Source organism: Chaetura pelagica, unplaced genomic scaffold (assembly GCF_000747805.2).
Source record: "Chaetura pelagica isolate M959 unplaced genomic scaffold, ChaPel_1.0 scaffold207, whole genome shotgun sequence".
NCBI classification, from domain to species: domain Eukaryota; kingdom Metazoa; phylum Chordata; class Aves; order Apodiformes; family Apodidae; genus Chaetura; species Chaetura pelagica.
The window spans coordinates 4,487,617-4,510,807 of NW_009953929.1; the positions used below are offsets into that span (position 1 = coordinate 4,487,617).

Here is a 23,191-nt window from a genome sequence, read left to right on the forward strand (position 1 = left end):
CCTGCACGCCACCGAGTTCGCGAGTCTCAACGGCGACGTGCGGCTCCTCACCCCCGACGCCGTAGAGGGCTGGTCGGACCTGGTGCACTGCCCCTCGCAGCGCCTGCTTGACCGCCTGGTCCGTCGCTACGCCGAGACCAAGGACTCGGGCAGCTTCCTGCTGCGCAACCTGAAGGACTCGGAGCGCATGCAGCTCCTCATCACCCTCGCCTTCAACCCCGAGCCGCTGGTGCTGCAGGGAAGAGTGCCCGATGGCGCCCAGCAGGGCGGGATTGCCCGGGTGGGCGCTCGCCCTGCCTGCTCTCCTTGGTGCTGCACGGCCCTGCCTGCCCGGGGACCCGCTGGACGCCTCGACCCAGCCCAGCGCTCTCCGGGGCCCGTCCCACCCCCCTGCCCTGCCGGGGTCTGCTCGACCAGCTGGCCCCGAACAGCGGCCGAACGCTGGGGTCCTGTTCTAAGTCTGTGCCCTCGCATCGATTCTTCTGTAGAGATACCAGCGGGGTGGGCTGAGGAGGGAGTCTCCGCGTCCTACCCTGGGCAAGAGGCGTTTCTTTACCTCACTCAGTCTCGCAGTTTCTTCTTCTTCAAAGACTTGTTGCGTTTTCCCGAATTGCCTTTCTTGGTGCTACCGTGCTTTGACTCCTTATCCTTCCTGCCTTTCTCATCAGGGCAGGGAGCTTGCTTTTCTCCTCGGTAGCGAAGGGTGACAGCGAGCAGCTGCTCCGCGGGCTGCAGGCGGGGTGACATGCTGCAGGGCAGGTGCTTTCTGGTGCCTTTCCTGCAGCTGAGTGTTATGCTTCAATGCTATGGCGTCTCCCGTAAATACATACATTCCTAGGCAGCTGTGGGAATCGGTCATTAGTTTCTTAGGGTCTAGTTTAATAGATAGAATGTAGAGACTTTCCTGTAATGCTGTTGTGCCTGTCAAAAACTGACTCACGTGCTATGTTGTATTCTTGTGTGAACTAATACGATTTCTGTCTCCCTGTTGGTAAAAATCAGAAATAGGCATTTTGTAGCCTGAAAATGGAGCAATAAATAAACAATATTCTCTTTTCAATTGTTACATACTTCATATTCTTCCATTAGGAGGACTGGTTATGTGTGCAGACCCGAAATTTGTTCTTTAACATGTCACGTACATGGTGTAAAATAACGTAGGAAGCTGCTTTATTCTTTGGGACCAGTCCGTTGCTTCTATTGCACGTCTGTTTAGATTGGGAGCTTTGCATTTCATTTCTTTACACCACTGAGGGAACTCCAAGTATTCTTTTAGTGTTTAAGTTTGGACTTAGAATTGTTTTGTCTAACTACTGGACTGTCCTTGTCTTTATCCGATATATGATAAAAAAGAATATTTGCAAATACATTTGAAAGCATAATTACTCTTTTATACCTTGGCTGTTTGTCTAATAAGAGGCCAAGGAATATCTAATTCTCAAAAAGCGGTTCTGCAGGTTTTACCCTCCAGCAAATGCACTTACTGATCAAGTTCTAGAAAATATATCTGTGAAAGCTACTTAATTAAAAATATGGTTTTGGGTAGTGTGTATTCTGCCCTTCAGTCTCTCCATGTATAGCTGTTATGGTTTTTTCCCCCCACGTTTCCAGTTTGCTTCTCAGCAGACTTAGGGTACAGTACATGTCTTCAGTTTTTACCTTGAAGCTGCTCCTGAGCACAGTGAAAATGGAAATTCCACTTAAAAAACCAAAACTGCTTTGCTGAGTATATTTGGAAGTTCTTTGGGAATTGATTTGTTTTGGCTACATTTCATACAACTTCACAGTTTTGAACACTGCTTCCAGCATACTGAGCATAGACCTAGCTGGCCCGAAAACAGCTCCGTATGTTTCTTCACAGTTTACGGGGCCTGTATAATCCTTACAGACAAAGGGTATGGCACAGTTGCAGCGTTTACTAGTGTGGGGTCAGTCAAAGGCAGTGGGCAGCGCTGGTTGATGGAAGAGCCTTGATTCCAGTTAGCTTCTTGAGAAGCTTCTTGAGAAGCTGCGGATGAGCCCTGAGGCTGTCAAGCAAAGCTGTTGAAGAGATTAAAATCTTTGGATGTGAGTTTAAGCACTTTGCTTGTCATTTATCCTAGCGAAGGTGCTGCTGAGAGCAGAGCAGGTGACATTGGTGGGAAGGGAGGCAGAGTGTCGTAACGTCTGTCACCTGTTATGAGTTCAGAAGTGTTTTGCAGAGTCTTGTAAATTTTGGTGAATAGGCATATCCTGAAAAATATTTCTGGGATATTTCAGGCCAGCTTTGTGTGTTGAAACATTCCTAATGTGTTCTCCAAAAGAGTATTTGTCAGCTTTGGTACTGAAGGTTTGAGTTTGAGTACATTCCCTCAGTTGGGAAAGAAATACCTGAAATATATAAATTTGAATGAAATCTTCTTGTTTGCTTAACAAGTCACATCCTCAGCTTCTACCCTAGAAGCATGTAAGGAGCAGATAATTGTGTGTTATGCAGCTATTGCAACAGCAAGATGCAGTACACTCTTAATGCAGTGAAGTTACTTTCCAGAAGAGAGAACTGATGAGTTTGCTTGTATTTATACAAAAGATACGTAAAACATCTTACATTGTAGTTTCTGCAGTATTGGTAAGGGTAGATACTGGTACAGAAATGAGGCTTCTAGGCTTCTTCTAAAAATCATCTGCTTCCAAGAAAGGAAACCTGCATGACATCATGTGAAGATTCAGATTTTAATTGTAAATAAATAAATATTTGATGTGTTTAACCAATGCTTTTGTCACTGGAAGGCACAATTTTTATTTTATTTTATTTTATTTTTTATTTATTTTTATTTTATTTTATTTTTATTTTATTTTTTATTTAATTTATTTTTATTGCTGTTCTTGCTATGAGCTTTTCATGAAACACTACTGTGATTGTTTAAAACACTGTCATGAACAACAGTTTTGGTTTAGAAGCAGAGATAACTTCTAAATTCTGCGTTCAGTGCATTAAAGTTCTGTGTTGTTAAGTTATAGGAGCACCCAAATGTAAATATGCCCTGAATTTAAAGCTTGATCTTTGATTTATGATAGAAAATTCACTGTAATAATCTACTAGAGCTAGCAATCTGTGGATTATAAGACGTCTAATCAGAGATTGGGATTTTAGTCTGAAGCCTGTTTGGGGGATGGATTGCTCCTAAAGTGGTGTTGGTCATAAGCTGCCTGTTGTCACAACTGACTTAGAGTGTTTGCGGTAGGAAGTTTTCAGCTGGGGCTTTAACCCATAGCTTGATGGATTTCTGTTACGAGTCCTTGAACAGCATAAAACCACCACACTTTTGTATATATTATTGTAATCCTAACTCAATATTTGTGCTGTTTTAGGCTTCTTGTTAACCTTCTTTATCCACATTTGTTAAGCAGTTGCATAGGTGTGCTCAGTGATTAATTCAGCCTCTTCCATTTTACTTCATGAAGCAAATGGAAGGACAGCTGCATTATTACTCAGTACAGTTTACATGTTTTCTGAGTATTAAAACACAATTTTACTTCCTTAGAATCTTGCTGAACTAGTCAGTAATTAAATCCTCTCACATTTTCTGTCTTAATTCACGTTTGAATGAAACAAGTTATATGCGATGGTTGAGGATACAGTTTTTTAACTTGAAGTGTAAATATTTAAAGTGTAAATATTTAAGATTTAACTTCTGATAGTTTTTTTTCCCTCTTCCTCTTTTCCACCAGTCCTTTCTTGCAACAGAGGAAAATAATTTGTAGTGAATTAAGTTCTGATCTGTCATCAAAATTTGCTACATCTAAACCAATATTCTATATAAACAGGGACAGCTTATTCAGACAAAATCTTTAATGAAACTTGCTGCTGTTCCCTTCAACTCATTTAATGAAAAACAGAGTATTTTAAATAGGAGTCACCTGGAGGATAGGATCGGTGCATGGCATCTGATGCATAACTGAGTATGGTGGCTGTGCGTCAAACACTTGCAAAGATAGGTTGGCCAAAGTTGCTCTGTGAAGAAATAGCAAAATTTTAAAAATAAATTGGGTTACAGACTGAGTGCTATACTAACTTCTTGCAGAACTCACAAAACAGCATGGATGTGATTAGATTTCTCCTTTTTATAAACACCCACCTTCTAGTCTGTCTTAAAAATAGGTGTAATGGAGAAACTTTGGGTTTTTAACCATGACGTGCTCAAAATATGGATGTTGCTCAACTTTATGAAGGAACTTGATTAATTTTCATCTTCATTGACAAACAGAAACATAAACTTAGTGTTACACAACCAAAAATGTTTGCTGCCTATTGTTAATTTCCATAGAGGCTGAGATTGTTGTTCAGTCTTTGACTCTTACAAAAATTCTTCTTTCCCCAATCCCTCCAGTTCCTAACAAGATTTTTCCAAAATTAGAACAGTACGACAGAAAGATTTGGGGAAATAGGTAAGCATTTTCTAGACGTACTTCTAGTTTTCCATAGAGCTCGTGCACTTACCTCTGTCAGCCTGCAGATTGCAGATTTAGAGCCACTCTGGTGGGCTCTTAACAGTTTTCAAGCTGCAGTTGTTGTGCCATCATAGCTGCCATGCTGTGAGCCATGGGTCTGCAGCCACACGTTGTCCTGTGGCAAAGTTTTAAGTTTTATACATAACCATGCAAAAACCACCAAAATCAGCAACACCAAAAAAAAACCAGGGGAAAGCAGACAGTTTCCTGTTCTGGGAGTTGGGGAAACCAGTATAACTTGCTATTGCAGAAGTAAGGAATTAATTCTAGAAAAGAACATGGTGTTTTTCAGTAAAGGGGTTGTTTTTCTCCCAAGATGCTTTGGTTAGCTGAAAAGACAGTTTACGTTTTTCCCGGTGGAACAGACACAGAGGTTGTTTTACTTGTTGCTGCAGAAGCACATCTGGAGCTGGTGTTGCAATACTCAGGCTTGCCTTCAGGCTGGCTATTGCATTGCTCTACAGTACTGCCAGATGCAGTATTAAAATTACACTGCATTTTCTTTGTATGCAGACTTCAAGCTTGCTTTGAAAACAAACTTTGCTATTAAAATAAAAATAAATAAAATGCTTGCTAGTAACATGGGTTTTTTTCAAGCTACAGAGTGCGTCTGAATTATATCCAGAGTGTATTAGCACAGTTTTGTTGCAGGCTATACATTTTTATCAACCTGTTTAAAATGGAATTTTTTCTAAGAATGATGGTGAACGTTTGGATCTTGTATGTAACTTACAAGTCTCAAAGACTTTTCTTTTCCTGACACTTAAGAAAAGTTCCAATACCTATATGAGAAATAGCAGTATTTCTGCATTTTGTAATGGACTGTGTGAATCATTGCCTTTGTCTCAGATATTTGTTTAGCTTTCTAATACTGAAATTTAATTACTTTATTCTTCTAACTGCTTCTGATCGTTCTTATTTCTTGTGGAAAAAACCAACAACAAACGAACACAACCCCCCCCCCGAACAACAGCTAGATGTCTATTCCTGGAGTAATTACTCTGCATGAACAGCCTGTTGCCACATAACCTAAAATTCTTCTGGTTTTTCTTCATGTAATCCTTGGGGTTTCTGTTTTTTTTAGGAGAAGAACAATAATTGACATCTGGTAAACATATATTAAAACATTAACTGTGATCTCTTTGAAATAATATCTTGTGCTGAATTCACTCAAAGTAGCAATTTAACCAGATGTTTTACAGAATTATTTTGCTGATTCATACATAACTTGATAAGAAGTAAATGGGCAAATTTTCTTGCCTGGGATTTCTCTCTTTTTTTTTTTTTTTTTTTATCATACACACTATTCTAGTCATAGGATATTTTCTGTAGTTCTATTCTAAATGAATGGGTAGAATGCCATTCGGTTTTAAGAGCTGGTGCCTTTTAAACTTTCTTCATTACTCAGTTTGGTGTTTCTGATACATAATTCCTGTTCTAAGTGCCACCCAGTGGATTTAAGGCAGTTACTTGCACTACCTGATATGTCTTCTAGAAGACTTCTATTATTTAATGCCTGGCTCATACATACTGACATACTGAGTAGTATTCAGTGTTCACTATTTTAAAATGTCTAGTATTTTCCTCTGATCCTTATGAAGAAGTTAAAGCCTAGTTAGTTTGTTGCTAGATCAGTTGGTACCAGTTGTGTTATCTCCAATTGCTTTGAGGCTTTTCAGTTAGCTGCAATTTGATATATTAGTTCATTTTAAAGAATCACTCTAGTCTGCTGAAGATTATTATAAATAATGACTTCCGCCTTCGAGTTACTCCCACGCAGTTGGACCACCTTTTTTTTTTGTTGGAAACCTATTTTTTTCCTTTTGCAGTAAACAAACTAAGCTTAAGAAATGTCTCCGCCAGTGCTACTTTATGTGTAAATTGTTTTTTGTTTTCTTTTTCTTTCAGGTCTTTTCTTAAAATTCTTTTTCTTTTTTTTTTTTTTTTTTTCACAGATCAGTCACCTGATACCTGTAGAAGAGATAATTAAGAAAGCAAAAGATTTAGATTTAAGATGTTACAGTGAGGCTTTATTCTATCTTAATTACCATTTTATGTAATTTTAAGTATTGTGGAGAAAGGATCTTAATTTGTTGTCTGTCCCTGAATTTCAATTGTGCACATTTTAAAAAAGAAACAAAAAATGATGGTTTTGTTGAATTAAAATTAAGTAGCCTGATTTGATTGTACTAAAAATTGAAGAGCTATTTTTTGTAGTGACATATGAGTATACATATTAGGCCAGAACTGGATCATACTTGTCACGTTAATTAGGTACCTTAAATGATCAGAATTATTTTTTTCCTCCTTTCTGGTGAAACTTTCCTCAAGTGAAGGTGTGTAATTAAAGTCTAAGGTATGTTTTAGAGTAGTCTAGAAATTGTTGGTTATTGTGGGTTATGTATTGTCATGAATGACAGTATGACTGTCATACTGTAGAGGCTGCTGAGAAATCATTATGCGGACTTAAATAGAAATCTTCTGGATACATTGTAACTCTGATCAGTTTTCAGTCACACAGAAAAAGTGCGTAGCCCCACATTCAAACACTGAAATACCAATATTGTCCATTTGCTTCCAGTATGTCTGATGTAGAGTGATGAATTAAGTAATTGAACCTTTTGTTTTAGTCTCTTAATTTTGCAAATTAACTTTCAGAAATAAAGGTAGTCCATCTCTGCTAGGACTTCTTTATAGTCATGTGTAACAGACTCATAATGGATTAAAAGTAGATAGTGATCATGTCCATCTATTGAAACTTTAAGCTGAACAGACTTTTTTGAATGACAAACTGATTTGAACAGGTAATCACTACTATGACATACTTTACTGTGGTTCTTCTGTTTAATTGTTATTCATTAATTTGGAGAAATCTCATACCTCTGATAACATTGTGAAATACAGCATTAGCATTCAAGTGTCTAACTTAATAATTGAGCAACTTCTAATTCTGAATGGGTTTATATTTAGAATTGTCTGTGTATTTTTGTCCTATAATGTGTCATTGAATCCTGGTAAGTACTTCTTATTGGCATGGACTGTATTTAGTAACTGGTTGAAGTGTAATACAACTGAACAACAGTAAAAAAATGAAAGAAATACAATTTAAGTGGGAATACTAATATCTGGAATATTTAATGAAATCCACTCCTCACTCTGTGTGTGTGGGCTATATATATTTATCTGCTTCTGTGGGAGTTTTAGTTGAATGTCAAACAATTTGGCATATAGTTAAGAATTAAATTGTTTTCATTATACTCACTAGCATTCACAAATACCTTTGAATAAATATCATCTAGAATGCAGATCAATTCCTGACAAAAGAAGTCATCTGCATTTAGACTGTACTTCCTAACCTTTTTGTTGCTCTGGAAAGTTTCTTTCTAAAATGTGATCTCCAGCTCTCTGTGGTTCCAGAGCTTTACTTATTTGCCTTGGTGACTAATACAAGTGCTACTTCTGTTTACACTGCAGAATCAACATTACTCTGTGAGAGAGAACTAATTTTTTATATTTTTTTTTCCTTTTGAGGAATAACATATTATTTAAATTCTGCTTGCCATGCCAGTTTGTGCCTGGGCAAACAGTTTAGTAGGATAATTTTAGCAAAGGGTTCACAAAGTGTCATTTTGCCATGAAGGTCTTCAGGGTCAAAAGGAGTAAGAAGAAAAGTCCCTGCTCTGTTTTGCATATATGTTTTAATTTAATCATATTTAAGGTGTAGCATATTGGTTGGTTCGGGTCTTTTTTAGATGGAACTCACTTTATACAAATAATAGTGACATGTAGCATCTTCCAAGTAGTTTTGAAAATGAAAAACATATTTTTTAATGGTACATTGAACAGTAGCTGAAAGATTTCAGTTGTTACTTAAACTGTTTTGTCTTTTGTTTGGACTTGATTATTAGGATGAATTATATGCTCAATTATGGTAAACGAATATTTAATTGAAAGGGGATTTGTGTTATTGCAGACTACAATAGGCCTTATCAGCTCCAAGCTGATGAGTCTTCGCTGCATAATCTCATTCACAGCTCTGAACACTCAAAACCAGTGGCAGATTTGTATATCTTCTCTTATTTAGACAGATGGAGGTGAGGAAGAGAAATGCACTGATAGTGTGCTTTATGCTTCAGGGAAATGATAAATTTACCCTATTCTCAATATTTACTCTGAGACTACAGTGTGGGTTTTTTTTAAAGACATAAATGCTGTATTGTTCTTTCAGGAACAAAATGTCCTTTGTCCCCTTGAGAGAGTTTGTTTAGGTTTTTAAGCCTTGCCTGGAGAGATATCTTGCAGCTATGCTAATTAAGGCAACAAAAATATTTTTTATGGATGTGTAACTGGGAATGGATGTAGCAGAATTTTTTTTTGTATTTACTGTTTTCCATCTTTCTCTTAGAAGATTATACTTATTTCTCTGTGAATGAAGATAACAACTTTAATGAGGAAAAACTTACTAAGCTACCTGTTTTTAGTTTTCCATATGCATTACTATGTTCTAAAACACTTCTAAAAGCTTAATTGTCTGCCATTTCCATGGCATTTTTGTGTATATTCACAGATAAAATGTATGTGGGTGCATCAGAATTGCAAATTATTTTCTTAGATAGCTGTGTCTGGTTTTGAACAAGAGTTTATTTTTTGTCTTAATTGTCAAATGCACATTTTTAAGCCTTAAAATAGCTTATTCAAGTAGAGATTATCTAATTAAATATTTATACTAATAATAATTTGAGAATTAAAATAAACAAGAAAAATATGTTACACATTACTCCACGGAAATCTGAGATTTTTGTCAGCTCTCAACTAAGCTTTTTGTTTCTAAATGCAACTTGTACATTGAAAACCTGTTTAACGACCATACAATTTTGTGTTCAGGTTTCACAATTTTAATGCATGAAGAAAAATATTATCCTTATGCTAAGTTAGCTGCAATTTAATCTAGAAAGATGCTTTTAAAATAGAATAGTACAAAAAGTTACAAATCTTTGCTGGCAAAGATAACAGATCTGCATTTCGATTAATTTTCTTGTCAAATTCACTGATTGGATATAAAACTGCTGAATGAGGCACTTGGACATATTTTTATCCCCTTCTTCAGCTACTGACTTGGGTAATGAAGTGTAGATGTGGCTTTTACATGCCAGTTGAAGGGGGGCCAAAAGAGAGATGTTGTTTGTACATGTGCGGATGTTGGCAGGATTCCCTGCACTCCTGTTGTCAAAAGATCTTTTTATTGCCACAGAGTTCTAAATATATCTGTGTAACAGTATGGCACACAGATATTTTACTAGTAATATTTGGGATGTTCCACTTCTTAATAAACCAAACTGCTCCTGGAATTTCTTGTGTGAAATAAAATTCAGTGTATGCAGTTCAGGAAGCATAATAGATGTGCTTTGAAGATCAGTGTACCGTTGTGTGTATACTGGACTTTCAAAATCAGTTTAATCCATTATGGAAGTCCTTGCTGCTGCTAAAAAGAAGTACTCTTAGCTCCTTTCCTGTTCCCTGCACCTGGCTATTCAGGCTTTCTCCCTTCCTTTTGTCAGCACTACCATGATGTGGCAATGTGATCAGCTGGGTCAGGCTATGAATCCAAATGAGCAACAGTCCAGTGAGTACCAGCTCCTTTGATTTCGTAGTGACATGCAGGAGGAGACTGAAGTGAGTGTACTTGATGGGTTGGGACGGACAGACACCTTTGCTTCCAATGGTAGAATGGCCTTTGACAGATTCAACTGTTGGTGGTTCAGTTTGTATTTGGAAAGGGAGACAAAGGCATAAGCAGAGCAAGACTGGAATGTAGGAAGGGATAGAGGTGGAAAAGAAAACGAGATCCAAGGTCATACTAAATAAAAAGATATGTGTCATTGCTATAGTAACTGAATTGAATATGCTGCATTGAGTGCTGATAAAATGCAGCAATAGAAAAATGTTGAGTATGGTTGGTGAAATCATTTAAACTGTGTTTATCAGAAAACGTAATCGGGTAAATTTGCCCCAATTTAAGATATAAATTTGGTTTTATAAGATAAGATTTGCATGGGTACAGAACTGGTAGGTACATACAGTTGCCTCAATACTAATCTATTTGGCTTTTTTCTGATAGGTACTGGTAGGCACTATTTTGAATTTTCCTGTATTTCATTTGATCCTACTCATGGGGATAAACATTTTTGCTTGCCCAGCATTCTCTGGAGGTTCTTAACAGCAACACCTCCTTGCTTCTTTTTGAGTGAAATGATAAATTCCTTTCTCAATAACAAATTTCATTTGATGGACATCAGTGATTTGCATATTGGTTTGTTTGGATCCAGGACTGAATAGAGTAATGCTAAGTGTGCATGAAATCTCATTTTGGAGGTGTTTATTGATGCCACAGGCATGTATTTTTTGTTTTGTTTGTTTGTAGAATAAGTAAGGAACACTGAATTAGCACACACTTCATTTGTTGAAAGGTTATTTTGCTAACCACAAAACAAGCAAAAAAGAAACAACTGATTAATAGCCAATTCTTAACTGTGGAATGTATCACTTGACTTACCTTGAACTAGTGGATATTTACCCCTACTTACCACCTTCAGAAATTGCCCTACAGATAGAAGACTGAAGAATGGATAGTCATCCTTGTTGCATAGTACACTGCTGGGAGCTAGATACAAGTTAGCCTTCATTTTAGATATGACCTCAAGTAGGGCCTACACACCATTTTATTAAATCCTTTAATAGTATCAAAACAAAAGTGTTTTTATGACTGTTAAGTCATGCCCTTTTAACAAAAGCTACTTTCATGTGAAAATAGGCATTTTTCATTTATGCAAACAAGAAAGCTCATATTGATGAGAGTAGCTAGACAACATTAAACAGTGTGTCCTAACATCATGAGGCTTGTATTCAGAATGGAAATCTGAAAATGGTAACTTTGTATGTTCTGATCCTACCTTTTGTTAAGGATTTTATAGTTTTGGTAATAGCACTTGGCTTAAGCCAAGTTCTTAACTTTATCAGAATAAAAGTTTAGTATGGGCTGCCCTTGCACTGCAGGATTAAGCACTTCACATTCTTCCTTGCAATGTGATCAGAAGTAAATTGATTCCTCTTTATTTGAAATAAGATATGTAAACAGTCCTTGCTTGGCATTATGTAAACTAGAAAGGTCCATGAGTCACTTGGCATAGAAAGTTGTCAAGGAGTGTGCTTCCAGAGCAGCAACTTTGATCCCGAATCTTGTCTCACTATCCAAAAGGCCTTTACAAGAAGGATGGAAATGAGTATGCTGTAGGTAAATGAATTGGTTTGTTGGGCTGGAGACTCTCCAGTTCTGTGCTGGAGATGTAAAGTGAGAGCAAGTTATGTTCTCCAGTATCAGCCACATAGAAATGGAAAGGAATGTCCAAATATTTTCTTTAACTTTTTTTCCTATTTATTTATTTATTTATTTATTTATTTTTATAGGGGTGAGCAGTGGGTTTGTGGGTGAAGGAAGATGGCCTGGAGTCTCCTTAATAACTGGTCTGTTTTCCTAGTCACCTCTCTATAGTTTTGTACTTCTTCAGGTAATGATTCAGAATAGGTGAGAGGGGAATTGAAGCTGCCTAGGAATTGCTGGGAGATGTTGCACCATGGAAGCAACTGTGTTGTCCATCCATAAGATGGGCTTTGATGTGCCTCTGCCCCTTTTCATTGTACTTAAACATTCTGTAATTAAATTTCCAGTTTTGTACTGAATTAGCTTAGTAGATGGAGACAATCAACAATTCCTCCACAGGATTTTTTTTACCTCCTGAAACCTGCAGCTGTTGTGAAATTCTGAAAGTTCTATTTAATCAAGAGAAACTACTGTTGCAGTGCTGAGCAGGTGTTTCTGTTTTGCTTTTTCTTCCTGTGTGTTTATCAGCCGGGCCTTTCAAAAGGCAGAGTTGACAACTATAAGAATTTTCCTCTTGGGTATTGCTAGAGGATTCATTGATCCAGTGACCTTCTGGGTCAGTAAGCCAGTTACTAGTCTTTTTAATGAAGCTTAGTTCCTCCTGTGGAAGCATGCTTATTCAGAAAATGTGAAATATGCAAACAAGTTTTGTGAGTAAAGATTGCAGTGTGTATTGCTGATTTACATGTTATTGTATTGAGTATCATGGTCTAATACAGTCTAGTTTTGTTTTTTCTAGGGTTTTTTAATACTAAATTTGAATATGTTCTCCAGTATCAGCCACATAGAAATGGAAAGGAATGTCCAAATATTTTCTTTTTCCTATTTATTTATTTATTTATTTATTTATTTTTATAGGGGTGAGCAGTGGGTTTGTGGGTGAAGGAAGATGGCCTGGAGTCTCCTTAATAACTGGTCTGTTTTCCTAGTCACCTCTCTATAGTTTTGTACTTCTTCAGGTAATGATTCAGAATAGGTGAGAGGGGAATTGAAGCTGCCTAGGAATTGCTGGGAGATGTTGCACCATGGAAGCAACTGTGTTGTCCATCCATAAGATGGGCTTTGATGTGCCTCTGCCCCTTTTCATTGTACTTAAACATTATGTAATTAAATTTCCAGTTTTGTACTGAATTAGCTTAGTAGATGGAGACAATCAACAATTCCTCCACAGGATTTTTTTTACCTCCTGAAACCTGCAGCTGTTGTGAAATTCTGAAAGTTCTATTTAATCAAGAGAAACTACTGTTGCAGTGCTGAGCAGGTGTTTCTGTTTTGCTTTTTCTTCCTGTGTGTTTATCAGCCGGGCCTTTCAAAAGGCAGAGTTGACAACTATAAGAATTTTCCTCTTGGGTATTGCTAGAGGATTCATTGATCCAGTGACCTTCTGGGTCAGTAAGCCAGTTACTAGTCTTTTTAATGAAGCTTAGTTCCTCCTGTGGAAGCATGCTTATTCAGAAAATGTGAAATATGCAAACAAGTTTTGTGAGTAAAGATTGCAGTGTGTATTGCTGATTTACATGTTATTGTATTGAGTATCATGGTCTAATACAGTCTAGTTTTGTTTTTTCTAGGGTTTTTTAATACTAAATTTGAAGTCCTATTGTGTGAATTGAGTATAACTTTACCTTTGCTGTTTGTGTTTCAAGAATAAGTATTCTTGGGGGTAGTTGTAGCTTGCAGTTCCTTGTATGTTACAGGGCTTCTAGTGTTTCTGACCAACATCAGTTTCTGACCTTGGCTTATCATGAGGTGATGCCTAGTGCTTAAGATAAAATGATCAAAACATTGTTATCAAACGAAGCACTGACATAGAGAAAATCAAGGATTATTGTGAAGGAGGTGCAGGTTCTAAGGCTACAATGATTTGGCATGTAAGCACTCTTAACTTTTTAAGTGCAATACATAGAGAGATGGCTGAGTGCTGGGCAGCTCTTCCCTGACTGGCCTTGTAGTTCAGATCTGTTTTACATGTGTTCCCTTGCAGTGTCTCTTTTCTCAATTTGCCATAAATGTTTATTGCCATCATGGATTCCAGGAGATACGAAGCTTCCATTCAGACTGGAACCCACTGTGCTGTTCAGCCCAAGTGTAGTAAAAACCTTTGCCACATCATGATTGCAGAATTGATTACGAGTTGCTTCTGGTGACAGGATAGGAAGGTAGTGCACAAGGAAAGAGCATGTGCACATAGTGGTATCTCCTAATTGTTAAAATTAGTGTACATTATATCCTTAGAGAGTGCTAACTTCCATGCATTTGGAGCTTCTGAATTTAATATTTTTATAGTTTCTTCCTGATGAATAATAGGGAGGATATCTTTTAAATACTTGCCTGGTTATATTGAAGTCTTAGGGCAGATTCAGCACAACTGAAGTAGGAAAAATAATGCTTGTGTGGGTTGCTTTTTGTTTGCTTGTTTTATTGCTTATAGTGTGTTGTTACTATTCAGCCTCTTATGTTAATTTCCATGAAAGCTACAGTTGGAGACAGATTATACTGTTGATAAAAATGTTAGGTGGCTATGTGTAATAAACACAGAGAGTATGTATGTAGCAAGTAATCAAGCAGTAGACTGTGAAGGAGTACTACAGCCTAAGCTTTCTCTTATACCTTGATCTGTTCTGTATTCCTTTCTGTGCAAGATCTTCAAGTGAGAAGATCCTCAAAGGAATCCAGTCATTTGGGGGAAAGGGGAAGGCAGGGGTGGTAGGAAGAAGGTGATGTCACTTTTTAAAGCTTTTCCCTTTAATTTACTAAAAAAAAAGTTTTTAATTAAAACTTTCAGATGCAAAATTATTTTGGTATGAAGTGCACTTGTGTTTGTACAACAGATGTGTATAAAACACAAACAGAAAGAGATAGTGGGTGGAATTGTGCATGTGTATGTGAAAATACAATTCTTTCCCTTTAGAAATCCAGCAGGGCCTCGTATTGACATAAATACATGTTGCTTTGGTTTTTGCTTCTCTTTAAAACTTAAAAGTATATGGAAATGTTGTGTTGATGGGTACAGGTGTCTCTTCTACATTTAACTGAACAGCTTTTTAAAATCTGAGCAGTTTCATATTAATGAAAAATTTAAAAAATCTTTTCATATACAGAGTTTTCCATCTGATGAGGGTTGGCCATTCGCAAAGTACTTGGGAGCATGCGGAAGGATGGTGGCTGTCAATTACGTTGGAGAAGAGCTGTGGAGTTACTTTAATGCACCATGGGAGAAACGAGTGGATCTGGCCTGGCAATTAATGGAAATAGCTGAGCAGCTGACAAATAATGACTTTGAATTTGCACTCTACCTCCTTGATGTCAGCTTTGACAACTTTGCAGTTGGACCAAGAGATGGGAAAGTAATTATTGTAGATGCAGAAAACGTTCTGGTTGCAGACAAAAGGTTAATCAGACAGAGTAAGTCACTTCTTTCTTCTCCCTCACCTCGTGTTTCTTGTTACTTTTTCTGCAAGCACAGTATTTAAAGTATGTGTAGTTGCTAAATACCCATTTTATTGGCTTTATTACTGGACTACCAATTAGCAAACTAATTAACTTTCTTCTGCAATTAGACGACTGGTTAACTTGACCGATTTGTCAATTTTATGAAGTGTTGAGGTTACCTGAACTTGATTTACATATGCATTAAATCTCTGTACTCCTGCTTAAATTGAAAGGTGGGGGTGGGAGGAGAGAATTTGGTTGTTGGAGGAGTAGGTACAGACGGATGGACAGATAGACAGATGGGCTGGCTGACTTGACTTGTCTACCTTAACCGAAAGAGAGAGGTTCCTTTTGTCTTTTCCAGACATCTCCAGGGACAGAAGTCTTGGCATTCTAATTTCTGTGAATGACAAGACAGTCTTAGCACCCACTTTGCCAAAGTTACATAGCCTGTCTCTGGTTCCCTTGTTCCGGTCGGTGCTCTGTAATAATGGAACTGAAGGAATGGGTAATTCTAGTGCTGTTTCCAAATGGATATAGTGAAAATTTGTTCATCTTTCTGTCAGCTGTAAAAGCTCAAAGCAGTGGCAGCAAGAGAGATATTTGACAAAGTGGTGTTACATGGGTTTATATTCTTTTTAAGCTTATAAGGAAAACTTTACAGACCTAAGGGCTGGAGACATTGAACATGAAACCTGAGATGCTGCAGAATTCTGTGGCAGCAGGCCAAGGGATTCCGGTTTGTTATGGGTGAAGGTGTTTTTTTAAGCTTTTGCAAATAGTCTCAGTGTGTTGTGCTGCTGAATTAACTTTGAGCCTGTGTTTTCTATCCATCGACTTTTCTACAAGGAGGTATGTTTTGGGGGTTGTTTTTTTTGGTGGTGGTGAGGTTTCGGTCTTTTTTGTTTGTTTTTTGTTTGTTTTGGTTTTGTTTAGTTTGTATTACATTTAATATACATTCCTAAAGAGCTTAGATTAAAATCGACTGAGCCTACCAAGAAAACCTTCATGTATTGGATATCCAGTACATTTACTTTAGTACTTATGGGCTACACCAGTAATTTTTTTTCCATTTTATTTTTTTTCTACCCTCTTAAAACAGTATTTCTTAAGACTGATTTTTCAAGCATGCCTGAATTGCTCAGTCACAAAGATGACCAAATTAACTCTGAGAAGTTGGTATGTACATGGAGTAAGAGCAAGTAGCATCTTGCAGAAGCTGAATGCTGAGTGTCACATCTGTTGTGTATAGTTCTCAGACTAATCTGTATCTAACTAGGATTTTACTGCATGATTTGTAATCTGTTGATCAAGAATACAGAAGACAAATGAGGACATACAATTCTCAGTCTTTGTACAAACTTGATATTTAATACTGATTTCCTTAATCTGAAAAGTTTTTCTCAGAGTCTTTGTCTAGAGTGATTAATACATCTGTTTAGAGATATTTGAATATGTACATTCTTTCCAATAGCACTGTACTCTTTTCCCTTTCTCCTTTACTGGCTTTTTTTCCACTTGAGTTTGTTGTTCATTGTAAAAATTTTACATCACATTTTTATCATTTTAGCAGTCATCCTTCAGTATGGCTTGTTTTTTGTGTTTTTTTTTTTCCAGTCTGGCTTGCAATGCTCCCTAAATGAGTAGACCAAAAGTTGGCTCAGAGACTACCAAACACAGATAAATTTTTCTTTATATCTCACAGTGCTAAAAGAGATCTATAAAACTATGAGACTCCATGTTAAGGATCTCTTCTCAAAGTTGACAGTAACCTAGAAACCCAAGGTGAAAGTTTTATAACAAAAAGTAGTAAAAATTAAGGAGATCTAACATTTTCTAGTCGTTTATGTATTATTGTATAAGGAATTTTCTGTAAATCAGGTTTTAAGTTACTGAAAGCTTTGTAGCAATGCTACTAGTGACACTGTCAATTTTTGGTAATGTATTATATATAAAAAGGAGTTATACATGTATGTAAATGCCATCTGTTTTGTTGAACTTTTTCTTTCTTCAGAGATTATATTAATGTGTCTGCTTTTTTAGACCTGATTCTTAGTTAGTACCATGTCTAAAGTAGGAGGTTGGAAGATAAGATTTCAGAAGTTTATGGCAATTACTTTACAATGTTTTTTTTGTTCTTTGGTAAACCACTTGCCAGTGTTTGTTCCCAGGGCAACTGAAGAAACCAAATGTGTGCTAAAATAAATCATGCTGCTTGTTTCTTTTTCTCTCAACTTCAGCTGTGAATCATTCTCTTATACTTGTTTGTGCTACGTTTTCTCCTCTGGTATGTGTATGAATTTAAATTTCATGTGGTCAGTGTGCTGTTTTTTTCTGCCTCCCCATCTTTGCTATCTATTTCACCCTGTTGTTTCTTTCTTTTTTTCTCTGTATGTCTCTGTTTCTCTCTCTTTTCCCTTATTTTTTGTCTTGCCAGGATTATGTCAGATGATCAAATGCAGTCTTAGACTAGAAAGTTTAAGGGTTTATCTAAACTGACTTATTGTTTAAAGTTTGCTGTGTATTGTGCTTCTGATTGTATTCAGATGCACATATGCTCTTTCCTCCTCTCTCTCACTTTTTTTTTTTTAACTGTCTCCTTGTATTTCACAGATAAACCTGAAAACTGGGATGTATGGTATGAAAGCAAATTTGATGACTGTGATAAAGAAGCTTGTCTGTCGTTCTCAAAAGAGATTCTTTGTGCTCGTGTCACTGTGGACCACAATTATTATGCTATTTGTCAGAACCTTTTATCAAGACATGCCACATGGCGTGGCACATCTGGAGGACTGCTGCATGACCCCCCAGCTGAAATTGCCAAAGACGGCCGACTTGAGGCCTTGCTGGATGAGTGTGCCAACCCAAAGAAGCGATATGGGAGATTCCAAGCAGCAAAAGAACTGCGTGAATACCTTGCACAGTTGAGTAACAACGTGAGGTAGTCCACAGTGAAAATCTTTTGCAACACTGGCTGAAACACTATTGCAAAGACACATAGAAAATGAAGTTTTGAACTTATGTGTTAAAAAGAGAAAATAATAATAAAAAGAAACTAGTTTATCAGTTTTCTAAATACCATAAAAATAGAATTTTATGGTGTTACAATGTTTCTTTGCAAACAGACAAGGTACTTAACTGAATTAAAACTTGAGCTACTATTGACGCTTCTCCCTAACGGTTTAAAAGGGAGTAGGTCAAGAAAGACTGTGATAGATAATTGACAGCTTGTGTGTCAAAGGGTATTTTACATAAAACTGCATTTGTGTCACAGTTTTGTGAAGCTGATGTTCTTACTTGGAAAGTCAAGTTAGACTGATGGCCTGTTTTAAAGGCCTTTTACCTGACATTATCTCATTTTTGTGTTTGTTTAAACACCCTGAAGTGGCATTTACATCCAGGTAAATCTAGCTGTTTGCATTGTTTCAAGTTTAATGGGCTGTCATGTTAATGCTGTGCAGTACATTCCTACTGTGAGTGCAGGATTCCCACGTTTACTGTCCAATTTTAGGGGGTTTTACACTATTTTACTATGCTTAGACATTGTGTTGTTTATTTTAAGATTATCATGAACTGAAATGTAATTTGAACTAAAATTCAGTTGATATCTTTTGTAGTTTTACCATTGGAAATATCACTTAATGTAATTACTGTACAAAACTTACCCTTCATGCCAGTATACACACATGGCTGTTTAGCATGGTATGAGCAAACTTATTTCTAACAGAGATAAGTTGAGAATTGGAGAGATGCTGCCAAAAAAAAAAAATCCATATTAATTTAATTTGGGGATAAAAGCTTGACTAAAATAAAAGTTCACTAGTCCAGTGTAGTTATGCATAAACCAAAGAAAATGGTTTTATTAGTTTCTAAACAAATAATAAAGAAAAAATGCTATACGGCATGAAGCTTATAATTCTCAAAACGCAAATTTCAGTGGTCCTTGGGTACTCTTTTGAAGAGCTTCTAAGACTGTGCTTATACTAGAAGAAAGCACTAATTTGAATAATGTCTAGAAACTTAGCAGTTTGTTTTGCATCATTCCCGATTCTGTTGAATTCAAGTGTTAGTGGAGTTTACTGAATATTCATCTTGTGGTTTAACAGCTAAATTTCTTAAGCTGTATTCACTCTAGATACCTTTTCTTGAATTAGGTTTGACTATTCCCAGTGCAGTTAAAATTGACTAGTTGAGGTTTTTGTAAATTTGGTGTTGTTCTCATAAATTACAGTTTTTATTAAAACCTCAGTTACTGCTACAAGAACTCACTTCAAAGCTTGCCTTTTCTTTTAAATTTATCTTTTCTACAACTACTGTAATGCTTCGTTTTCATGAAATCTTACTCATAAAAAGGTACTCTTAGGAAAAGTATGCAGTAATGAAGGAAAGTAATACTTCTTCAATGAGTGTATAAAATAATATTTTGTACAAACTAAAAATAATTCTGAGCAAGGTAGTATGTCTACTTTCAAGAGCAAAACTAGTATCCCTCACATCCTGCATCATGTCATGGAAACTAGTTGATGCAAGTGCAAGGTGAGGAAAACAGCTAACTCACTGTCTGGCCCTTTTTGAAAGCTCAAAAAGTGGAGCCATATAAAGATGCAGAGCTCTTTCTGATTTCTTAGATTACTATATTAAGGATATTTTAGAATTCAAAGTTCTCACTTTGTCATCTTTGCCTCTGTAGTCCTAATTTGCTCCCAGACCCTTGTCTGTCTGAATTTAGAATGCCCAATGCAGCTTTTAATTGTGATTTTCCCCCTTCCCTCATTTGAAAATGGTTTTACATGCTTGCTGTGGCACAAGCTGTCAGGGAAGATTAATGTTATTTTTCATAATAAAATCCACTTATTTTAAGAAAATAGACTAACACTCAGCCTAAGTAAAACTACCCGACCATAAAAGCCTTCACTTGTTACTAAAGTTGATTTATAAACATCTACCACATCTCCTGATGAGTGAGTGGAGTGTGATTGTTAGAGTTGTAAAAGAAACAAACACTGCCAGTTCTAGTTACTACTCAAGGCAGTTCTGTAACTCTCAGAATGTCCTATCAGATTTGGTTTGGGATTCAGTTCCCTCAAAAATAAGTTACTAGAGCCAATTATAAAAGAAATTTGGATCTTAACCAACAAACACTACAGGGAAAACATTGTGGAGAGCAATAAACCTTTTTCTGTTTGCACCTATCAGATATTTATTGTACAATAATGACTTATATTTTTAGTCATTGCTCATTATTAATGATGAACATGGTGAAATATTTTTGAATGAGATGTTTGGGGTTTGTATGTGCATTACAATTGTCCTTTTGTACTGTAAGTTACTGTTTGATTGGAATATTTTATCAAACTGTCTCCCTGTGCCTTTATATTACAAAAAAGTTGTTTCTGCAACTTCTAATGATATTAATAAAGAATACTTTAAGAACCTCATCTCATATTCTCATATACTAATTTTAAGATCAGTTTGTCTTTTTAAGATTGACTTAGTCTAGGATGCATTAAAATATACATAGAACTAGGTTTTGTAGTATTGCAGAATGCACCATTGTCAAAAGTCACAGAATATTCCCCGCCCCACCCCCCCCCCCCTCGTCCAAGGTATAAATGATCTGTCTGGCTGTTTTTGTTTTAGAGGAGATAATCAGTAGGACTCATTTTCTTAAAAAAAACAAAAAAAACAACAAAAAACCCAAACTTGATCAAGCTGAATCTTTCTGTCCAATTAACTTAAAAGTATTTTCAAATTAATTAAGTTGATATCCTCTCTTGTTATTGTTTGAGAAACTTATTTTCCCTTGTATGTAGAATCCTTCATATTGCTAGTACCACTGTCTGTTCCAAGCAATATTCTAGCAGTTAATGTAATGTAAATACAGAATGACTCTTGATATTTCTCTTTTACTCTGGATTTTTCAGTGAGCATTTACATTTGAAACTGTCTTGCAGTTATACTAGAGCATATATTCCCTTCTTACTTTCTGAGCTCGTGTAAGTAATAGGAAGAATTTGCCTAAAAACACTTAAATTTTTAAATATATTTTTTAGTTGTAATCCTGCTGCCTCAGCTTACATGTCCAGGAACTGTAGACATGCAGACTGAAACTTTGAAATTTGGAGCATGCATCAGATGTCAAGGTCACTGAAATCTTGAGAAGAAACTAGCATGAATTACTGCTGCGTATTTTCTGTCAATGGTTTCCAGAGTATAGCATAGCCTGATCCTGGTTGCCTTGAACTTCAAGACATGGGGTGTGTCTGGTACTTTCTTGCCAGGTACTTTTTAATTTTGAGATGACACCTAATGAGGCACTTCAAATATGTTAAACCTTGTATGGTACTCTGATTTACCATAAAGACTAAGTTAAATGTAATTTTCTTTACATTTGCTAGAGTGGAGACCGTGGCTACCTTTAAAAGACACTTAAATGTTTTGGTTCTCTACAGTCAGTGTGATGTTTTTGTAGAAACCAGCAATGGTGCTTTCATGGACTTGTGTTTTTCCACGTGTCTGAATTCAGTACCAAGTCTTTTGTTAGTTATCTGTGTTGTTTGAAACCTGTGATTTGGAGATTAGGATAGACAGGACTGCAAAACTTCTCTAAAATATGCATGTCTAGAGATGAGTCGAGAGATATTCCATTAGGGAGGTATATTTCTCAATTTGAAGACTGGGTGTGCAGCCTTCTTAAGCTGCTTTTGAACTTCCTCATGGTTTCTTTCTATCTCAAAGTCTTCCCAAGCCTTTAAAAATCCAGTCAATCAGATGGAAACTTCATTAATGTTGATTTCACCTACTTTTTTTTGTTGAAGGTGCAATGTACTGTGATAGCCTTCATCTGATTACTTCAGTCATTACTGTTATTTCTACTATAAATGTCTGCCAGTGTTTTGTTTTCTATTTCCTGACTTCCAGATCATGTTCAAAGATGTATAGCTAGTTTAAATAGACCTTTATCTTGTTGTAGTTTAATTTTAGGGTGTTTTAAAGAAATTTTTCCTATGCTGATTTATAATTTTTTTTAATGTGACCTTCCAGATCTGACGAGTGTTTGTTTGCCTGGGATACTTCTAAGCATCAATTTCGTTTTATTTTTTATAGTAAGTTTTATGAACACATTTCATTATTCTTCCAGGCAGTGTCTTTGATAGTCTGGCTTGTACTGTACACTACACTAATGAGCTTTTGCTAGTTGCAGAAAAGCCCTGTGGCTGCTAGATATCTTTGTAGAGTGTGCATGGGATGTTAGGACAATGAAGACTTGGTTGTTTTGGCAGCAGATGAGTCTGTTGTTGCCACACTGGAATTATGAGAATGTACCTGTTTTGTGTGGTTCAAAATCTAGACAAATTTCAGGAGAATTAGTAACAAATGTTTGCCACAAATATTTACTTGCATCTTCAGGTCAGAGCAGAAAAGTTCTGACTAAAAGAAAAAATATCTATGGCTGTTTTTTCTATTTGGTGGATTAACTCCAGTCTTCTGAGAAAAGGAATGTGAAAGCAGAATATACTTCAAAGCAAAATAGACTGTTTAATATACAGCTTGTGTTCAGGCAGAAAAAAAGAGCTTTTTTTTTTTTTTTAGGTCAGGTTTTTAAATAGCTTGTCTGTTAGAGAATTTTAATACACATCTTTCTATTCAGAATGTGATGCTTTTGTGTATGCTTCACTTTTACTACAGATTCTAGCTTTTGCTATTATTAACGGAAGTTCAGTGCATACATTTAATGTGTCCTTGGTGTAACGACAGATTCCCAAATAGATGCTCTGTATCTTTTTAAAGGAATGGGGTTTTCAAAATTAGGTTCCTTCTTATTTTGCA

At 36.4% G+C, this 23,191-nt stretch overlaps 1 protein-coding gene across 1 annotated transcript in view; it reads left to right on the forward strand.

Annotated features, from left to right (window-relative positions):
* The window catches only part of LOC104392294 (chromosome unknown open reading frame, human C3orf58), a 19,822-nt gene extending 1,516 nt beyond the window's left edge, over positions 1 to 18,306 (forward strand). Inside the window, exons 2-4 of the mRNA XM_010001678.1 lie at positions 6 to 244; positions 15,031 to 15,334; positions 17,975 to 18,306. Coding sequence (XP_009999980.1) covers positions 6 to 244; positions 15,031 to 15,334; positions 17,975 to 18,306 — 875 coding nt within the window. The remainder of the gene's footprint in view (positions 1 to 5; positions 245 to 15,030; positions 15,335 to 17,974) is intronic.
* The last annotated feature ends 4,885 nt before the right edge of the window (positions 18,307 to 23,191 follow it).